The 8803-nt window shown below is 32.0% G+C and overlaps 2 protein-coding genes across 2 annotated transcripts; one reads left to right on the forward strand and one right to left on the reverse strand.

Annotated features, from left to right (window-relative positions):
• Positions 1-968: 968 nt before the first annotated feature.
• On the forward strand, positions 969-4078 carry LOC127076675 (ATP synthase subunit delta', mitochondrial). The gene is made up of 2 exons (NM_001426851.1): positions 969-1361; positions 3367-4078. The coding sequence occupies exons 1-2, from the start codon at positions 1113-1115 to the stop codon at positions 3709-3711; spliced, it is 594 nt and encodes a 197-aa protein (NP_001413780.1). The 5' UTR covers positions 969-1112; the 3' UTR covers positions 3712-4078.
• A 418-nt stretch (positions 4079-4496) lies between these two features.
• Positions 4497-7438, reverse strand: LOC127076676 (putative clathrin assembly protein At1g03050). Its single transcript, XM_051018389.1, has 3 exons — positions 7217-7438; positions 6228-6963; positions 4497-5761 (listed from the first exon to the last, which is right to left on the reverse strand). Exons 2-3 carry the CDS (start codon positions 6901-6903, stop codon positions 4677-4679), a joined length of 1761 nt encoding a protein of 586 aa, XP_050874346.1. The 5' UTR covers positions 6904-6963; positions 7217-7438; the 3' UTR covers positions 4497-4676.
• Positions 7439-8803: the final 1365 nt, after the last annotated feature.

The raw sequence follows: 8803 nt of genomic DNA on the forward strand, positions 1-8803 counted from the left end.
TGTGATCCATAGTAAATGCAAAGTGGTATAAATAAGGGAAATTCTATGTTGTTTGATAAAAATATCTCAAAAAATGCCTCTTCCTCAATTTTTGATTAAGACAGAAGTGTACTTTAACAAAGCTTCACCTCCCGTAGAGTTCCGACTTCCGGATGACATCACATCTCTCGCTGCCTTGGCGTCCAAGTTGAATGAATTGTTGCCTATACCGAAAACAGAAAGATGAGAAAGATCGAGTTTCGTGAAGATTGGATTGATATTGACAGAATGGTGAAATACAATCTTACTGAGTTGAAGACCGATAAAGATGTGAAGAATATGTCGAGACCATTTCGAAGTAGATTAACAAAGGGGTCGATCGAGTTAGATGTTAAGATTTCAAGGTCTGTCGCTTTATCTATCGCTCTGTCTGTAATAATATCGTCACTGCTTCTGTATTTCCCTGCAAAAGACAGAAAAAAAAAATTAATAACTACCGAAAGTACTGAAATATCCGGTAAAAAACAATGTTTTTATAATTTAAAAAAATTTAGAAATTTTCAATAAAAAATAAAGTTTCTATAACTACCAGAATTATGAAAATTCTGTTAAAATATAAAGTTTTATAATTACCGAAAATTATGAAATTTCTGATAAAAAATAAAATTTTATAACTATTGATTATAATATTTTCATTATCATCAGAAATTTTAAAATTTTCGATACAAAACCACGCAAATTTAATGATTTACGATAAAAAAAATATTGATTTTAAAATTTCCGATAAAAGAAACAAAATTTTCAATAAGAAAAACGAAATCACGTGCATAGAAATTTTAAATTTTAAAAATGAGTGGAAAAATATTATAAAAACGGTGTTTTCTATTCATACAAAATAGGAATGTCAAATTCAAGGGGTGCGAAGTTAAATCCTCATACCATACCCTTTGTAGTATTGGGCCGGGCTTTAGAATAACAAAGCCCATACACAGCTTTGAATTTTGCAACATTCTATTCTCTCTCTTTCTTTCTATCTCTCTCTCTCTGGTTTCACTTACGCACGCTTACTCATTTCTTCTCTCTCCATTTTCTCTCCGACTTGCGAGCCCGAGCGATCCAACCCTACCTCCACCATGTTCCGCCGCGCTACATCCACTTTCCTATCTCGCGCCTCCGCCACTCGCCGCTTCTCCACCGATGTGGCTACTCCCGCCACCAATTCCAGCTTCGTTGAAGCGTGGAGGAAAGTTAGCCCCAATATCGATCCACCTAAGACGCCACTCGAATTCCTCAAAACTCGCCCACCAGTTCCTTCTACTATCCCTACCAAACTCACCGTCAATTTCGTTCTTCCTTATTCTTCTCAATTGGCCGCTAAAGAGGTATCACTTTTCATTTTCGATCTGTTCTTGTTATTTATTTATTCGTTATTATTGTTGTTGTACTTGTTGATATTGATTTGCTGTTGCTGGTTTTTCAATTTTGGAATTGGTGATTCGAGATTATTGTAGAATAGGTTTAAATTGGATCAATTGATTGATGGAAATATATAAATATATGTTTAAGATCCAATTGCAAATGATTTGGATTGAAATTGTTGAGAAGTTTTATTTGACATGATTTATGATATCAGATCCATGTAGTTAGCTTTAACTAGTGGAAAAGTGATTTTGTTGTATTTAGGTGGGTTAACTAATTATTTAACTTCAAAGGAAAGAATCATACAATATTTTATGCATTTTTGTGTTTGTAAGGTTTTAAAAGCTTGTGATTTTGGTTCTTACTGGTGTTGTGATACTAATTGTGATTGCGGTCATCATAGTTTGGTTCTTACCGCTGCCGTTTTTGTGGTATAGGACAGTTTTTTAAACTAGTGTGTTTATTTTGAATACAAAACTGACTTTAGGATGTAGTTCTATATGTTTGTTAAATTTTCTTTGTGGAGATCGTTATCTTCATGTCTAGAAATGCTGCTTTACGTTCAGTTTTGGTCCCATGCTTCATTTTTATGGGTTGTGGTCATGTCTTAAGACCTTTTATTTTGCCATTTATCATTAAGATTTTGATGTCTTTATGTTAAGTCTTTGCCTTCTTATTTCCATTGCTTGAGGATTGAAATTTAACCTGCATTCCTTTTCTAGTGTTCTTTGTGGTTTCTTTTATTTTGCTGTGTAAAATTATCTTTTGTAAGAGAAAGTAGGTGTTTGAATACTTTCTATGTTTCTTATAAGGATAATTCATGGTATTAGTTTTGTCTGAAAAATGTTTTTTTGCTTCACATGTTGACATCTTATGGAATGATCTATTGCTGAAACCTTGCTGTTAGAATGTAATATAGAATTTTGTGCATTTGGATTAGGTGTTTTTTGTTCTGTGCGAATCATGTAATCCCCAGAGTTTAGGATTTCCTGGATAAAATAATGCTGTAGTGTTTCAGGTGCTTCTCATTATTGTGTTATCCCTATTTCTTGAAGAAGGATTTGTTTAGTGATACAGAACATGAAGCCATGCTTTCTTCTCATCTCACCCCGTTGTTTTATCTAAAATGCTACATCATGCAATAGTATAGCCAAACAAAACCTAGAGAAATTCCTAACTTACTCAAAAAATAGAAGAAGAATGTTGCCAAAGTGGCAGACAAAATTTACCGTGCTTAACATTGGCTAACATAGATAGACTTTCCAATAATCCGTGGAAGTGACATTTGGAATGGGTATTAGCCTTGTTATATTTTACATTTCAGCTTCAATTTGAACACTTGACCATATATCGTGATTTTATCATCTTTATCTTTGGCAATGAAGTTTTTATTGTAAAGTATACATTAGGTATTGGAAACATCTCTTTCAAGGACTTGGTTTTGAAATTTTTATTGAACATTTTTCATCTAAAACTGGCATCTTGGTTCAAGCGAGCTATTTCTAGTTTGAAGTATTTTTGAAAAGTGGTTTAGTGGACGAGTATTCATAATTTCACACAGCAAGATAGTATTCAGGTTTGTGAATAGAAGAATTCCTGAAAATTTAAATAGCCCCTATGGTATATAAGATGGAAGATTCTCATCATAACTCATTGGTGGTTCGTGGAGAGTTGATCAAATGAAAGATACTCCAATATTAGTGGCAGAGGTAGGTCAAAAAAATTATTGGTCAAGCCTCACTGGGAAGAAATGTTGCGTTTTATTGCCTAATTGAATAGTATATTACTAGGGAACTTCACATATTTATTTCAGTGTAATTATCTGAATTGACAAATTTGGTTATCTAATTTATTTTCTAATGCTGCAATCTCCTGCCCTCACTGGTTACATAGTATTTTGGGTTTCAATGTTAACCAAATTTCTTAATTTCTCTTTCCTGGGAAAATGACACATTTTATGTTTTATAGGTTGATAGTGTTATAATCCCAGCTACAACCGGTGAGATGGGTGTTCTCCCAGGACACGTCGCAACAATCGCAGAGTTGAAACCTGGGGTCCTTACGGTACAAGAAGGCACTGATACAACTAAGTATTTTGTAAGCAGTGGCTTCGCATTCATCCACGCAAACTCTGTTGCTGATATTATTGCTGTAGAGGCTGTACCAGTGAATCAACTTGATGCAGACTTGGTCCAGAAGGGTCTTCAAGAGTTCACTCAGAAACTCAACTCAGCAACAACGGACTTGGAGAAAGCTGAAGCTCAGATTGGAATTGATGTGCATAGCGCTCTCAACTCAGCTCTCACAGGCTAAGTACTGAGTTGAACTTTACATTTTCAATTGTTTATTTTCCCGGTTTTTTGTCTCGATGTAATCAAAGTTGCTGAGCAACATTTTCAGCATGTATTTTGGGTTGAAAACTGAATTGAAGAAATAATATATTTCAACAGCTTCCATCTAGATCCAGGAAGTTGAGCAAGACATTGAAATCAAAAACAAAAGCTTGATATATATTTTCGGATCATAGGCATTACCATATCAACTTCATAAGCTGTGCATCTTTGCCGGTTAGTTTAATCGCATGGCTCATATTTCGTCTGCAACCTCTACATGTTTTGATTTCGTCATGCAGATGCATGTGATATTAAGATCCTTTTAGGTTAAGAAGAAGTCCATTAAGCTACCTTTAAGCTAATCAAAAGAGAAGTTGTTTTGATTAGCTTCTTCAGAAAATTATTTTTAACAACTGTTTCTTTAATAATAAAAGTGATTTTCTTCACGGTACACAAACAACTTTTCATTTTTTAATAAAAATATCTCTAAAAATTAATACCTAAATTATTCAATATCAAAATCTCTGTAATCCGAATCAAATGGACTCTTAATTTTATTTAAATGAAAATCATAACTGAATTAGATGTAGAACGTTTGTCATATTATATATATTCAACTAATATATGATATACAAATATTATGTCAATAACTATTAACTATTTTCAATAAAAATCATCTCTTCCATAAAAAATTGATATGTCCCATAGTTTAAAACTTAAAAGTTAACTTCTTTCAGTTTAATAATCCAAAAATGTAGTACTATATTCAAAGAAAAAGATAACTACTATTAATGGAGTATGTGTTATAATATGGTGCACTTCATTTGCAAGAAGCTTATAAAGTTCTTCTATAGTTGTCCAATTAATTTTTACTTCACATTGGAAAGAAGGGAGAAGAGGGAGAAGGAGTTAAGTTAGTACAAACTAATGAAACATTATTCCTAGTTAATGATAATAATCCCCATAATGATTTTGCTGATACCCTCCCATGTAAAAATTATTAGGTGGTTGTTGTGTTTGAAATCCAACATGTCCTTGCTTTCCACTTTTTGCATATTGCTGCCACATTGCTTGTTCATCAAGTAACAACCTTTGTCTTTTCTCAATCTCTGACATTTGCACATAAGCTGGTGGTGCCACAGCCATTGATGCTGCAAATGGATCTTCAGAACCATTCCTCGATGGGTGCGGCGCTGGTAATGCTAACATTGGAGCCACTGAAACTCTTGCAACACTACTAGCACTTCCATAACCATTCATTCCTTGCTTTGTTGCTACATTTTGTTCATACATGCTATCCAATAACAATGTGTCAAATCCACCACCTAATGATGGTTTCTGATTTGGTAAGTTACTACTTGATTGAACTAGTGATGTTTCCCAATCAGATTCATCCTCAAAAACATGCCATGGAAGAGCCTGTGTTGTTGTTTTCGTTGTTGTTGATAATTCACCATCAAATAATGCTAATGCTAGTTTGTTTTCATTATAATCTTGCATATTATCACCTAAACCTAACAAATCACCTTCTGTTTGAACTATTTTTTCTTCCTTTATCTCTTGTTCTTGTTCTTTCTCTTCCTTCACAACTTTCTCTATCGGTTCTTCGTTGAATCCTTCCGGTGGCGGAAGTGCTTTGATTTCATTCATATCCTCTTCTACTTCTTTTTCTTCTTCTTTTTCTTTCGGTATTTCTTGTGTAATCATTTTTTCTTTTTGTGATGATTTGTCTCTGATGAACTGATCAACGATTTCTAATTTCTTTGTTGTGACTTTTTCAATATTTGGATACTCAGAAGAACGCCCGACTCCAATACTTTTAGACCAGATATAAAACAAGTCGAGTTCATCGTATTGTTTTCCGATGCGACAAAAAATGTCATACACCTTGTAACATTCTTGTATTTCCATCTGAGTGAACCGATCAATGAAGACACCTAGTATTTGTGTCATGTCATGATATATTTGAAAACTTTCCTTCACAATGGGGTAGAGTGCCACTATCACAATTCTATGAGTCTTTGCTCTACCTGTTGAATGCAAATAACCATGAGATTGATTCTTATGCTTGTATATGCAGTTTTATTTATTGAACTTTGTTTGATTGAAATTCATTGAAACAATACAAGGTTTTTGCTTTTAGTCTTTGAAAAAAATAATTCTTTAATCTTCTCAAACATGTTAAAAATGACATCTTTTAATATATATCGTTATGATATTCATTTGACATTATCATAATTAACAGAAATGCACATAATTGTTGGAACAATGTTACGTGAACTCTATCTCGAATTCATCCTCTTATCTTAATTCCAACTGTCTTCACACCATAGAGCGATTAGACGGTCAGAGGAGTGATGAAGTCGTTTTAGAGATAAATTGAAGTTTTTTTCTTTATACTCGACACTACTAACCTAGATTTTTTTTCAAGGATTAAATGTAAGAACTCCATTATTTATACAAAACGAACATTTTATGTTCTAATTATTAACAAACCTGTTGGACGACAAGCCATAAAACGCTCAAGCAACAACTGCAAATGCTGCATTCTAGAAAAGAGTTGTTCCGTCTTCATTTCAACCAATGGTATTGACTTCACAATCATTTTTCCATCTTTATCTCTTTCTCTATTTCTTTCTTTTTCCTTTGATTGTTCTTCCTCGTCTTCTTCATACGAAAACCTGCCACTTCTTACACGCTTATGTTGCATTCTATACTCAAGCCTTTCGTCTAGATACAACGCATACGTACGAACAAACGAAGAGTAATCCCACGTATTCGTCTTAGACTTGTCCCTAAAATCAGACATGTTTAAAAGTCGAGTTCCACATCGAGTTGAGAAGAATATCTCTTGTTCATAAGCAGGATCACCTTCGGATGTCAACCTTTGAATCAATACAAGTGTCTTTAAAGCAACCGTCCAACTATTCGTTTTACTCAAACGCTTCGAGAGAGTGTTGACACAAGCACTTATGAACGCGCGTGAGTAGCACGTCAGACTTAGAATCTCTCTGACGTGTTTCTCATGAGCGGGATTTTCCGAGTGTTTTGTTGCTTTTACAATGGCAACTTCAAGGTCACCTAGTGAAGAGCTGCTTCCAACTTTTGCTAGGCCTATGCTTGTTTGATCCTTCACTGCTCCAATAGCTCTTCTTAATGTACTTTGTGACATTGTTTCTTTTCAAGATCAATTTCACTTGTTCAATTAGAATATGAAATTCTTGAATGTAACCTGAAATATATATATTTTTTCACATTAATCATTTCAAATTCTTCAAACTTTACGTTAGTCTCTCTGAAAAACGAAATTCTCTAAAACAAAAAATCTCTTATTGGAAATTTTTTATTTTAATAATTATTTTGAAGTTTTGTTAATTTTAAATACTATATTACAATTTTAATGATCACATCCATTTTACTAATTACAATTTTTATTATCATTAACAAAAAAGAATCTAAAAAGACAAAAATAGAGAGGATGCTACCTGCTTATGAATATGTTTGAATGGAGAAAATAAGTAGCAGAAAAAGATATGTGAAATGGGTGTGACCTTAATGCCAAATATTGAGAAGGATAATGAACAAGAAAAGAAAGGTTTTGTTTCAACCTCTTCTTCTCTGGTTTCTTCTCCCTCCTCTCTCTCTCTTTCTCTCTGTTTCTTTTTGTGTCAAGGAGTTATGACCAAAACTCAAAATGGCTAAAGAATAACCCAAATTTGTAGCATTAAAATGTGGGGAAAGATATGAGATGTCATCACATTCATGCATTGATTTACCCTTTGACCTTTTCAACGGAGTTGTCACCAACTTTAAAAAAATGCTAGAATATTCACTTTTTTTTATATAATTTTTTTCAAATATTTTAATTAATTTTCATATTTAAAAGCAAAAATGTGTAGCTTTAGGCTAGTTTTTTTTCTTGTTTTTTTTTTCTTTTATTTTCTCTTGTATAATAAATTTGTTTTTTTTTTATGATGTTATGTCATATATTCAGAGTTAATCCAATGTATTTAAAGATTCACATTAATAAAGGATTGATTTGAATTTTTATAAGATAAAAAAGACTATATTACACTACTTGTCATTAATTTTATTATCTTTTCCTCTATAAAAAATCTAATTTTAGAGTCTTACATTTTTTTCTTATTACGGAAAATAATTGTAGAAAAAAAAATTTTGAATAAAGATTTCAGGCTCGACATTCCTCTTAAAAAAACGTCATATTGATTTCACAGTATTAATAGTACTTTCTATGCTTCAATATAATTTTAAATATCTTTGTTTACCATTTTCAAAATGTAATAATATTATTTTTAATATAACGTACAATAGAAATCTCATAAAAAAAATATTTATTTTTCTCTGTTGTGCACACTAAAAAAAAACGGATAGAGTTGTGTCCGTCTAAACGCTACATTTATTTTTCTCTACTGTAAATACTAAGAAAAGCGGACAGACGTCTGTGTCCGTCTGAACGCTAATAGGTTATAATAGGACTAGTATACCTTCTATGTTTAATGGGAAGACTTTGGATTTTTATACACGAGTACTCTATGACAAAATCCCTAAATTAAAGATTAATATACTAAGAAATTTCAATGAAGAAGTTTAATAGATTACTAGCCATCTAAATTGTAGCAGCTCGTAAAAAATTGAACAAGATTTACTTAGTATGTGCAATAATTTAGACAAGACAATAAAACTATACTCATGATCACTTGATAAGAGTTTCACATAAAAATAAGACCATTTATAATTTAATATGATATAGATGTTTTCCAATTTAGTTTTAAATATTTTTAGAATAATATTTTAAAATTTAATATACAAACCTTGAAATGAATTCATGTAAATGTAGTTATATATTCAAAATGTAAGTGTAGAAATAGTCAACACAAGAAAAATTCAACACAAGCCATAATAGGAAAAATAAGGGAACGGCTTATATTTTATTGTAACATGATTCATTCATTTATTAGTATGTAAGACACTATAAATTGTCATATGTTTAGTGTAACAATGATCAAGCAACATTGTAACAACAACATATATATATATATATATATATATAT

This window comes from Lathyrus oleraceus, chromosome 4 (assembly GCF_024323335.1).
Source record: "Lathyrus oleraceus cultivar Zhongwan6 chromosome 4, CAAS_Psat_ZW6_1.0, whole genome shotgun sequence".
NCBI classification, from domain to species: Eukaryota; Viridiplantae; Streptophyta; class Magnoliopsida; order Fabales; family Fabaceae; genus Lathyrus; species Lathyrus oleraceus.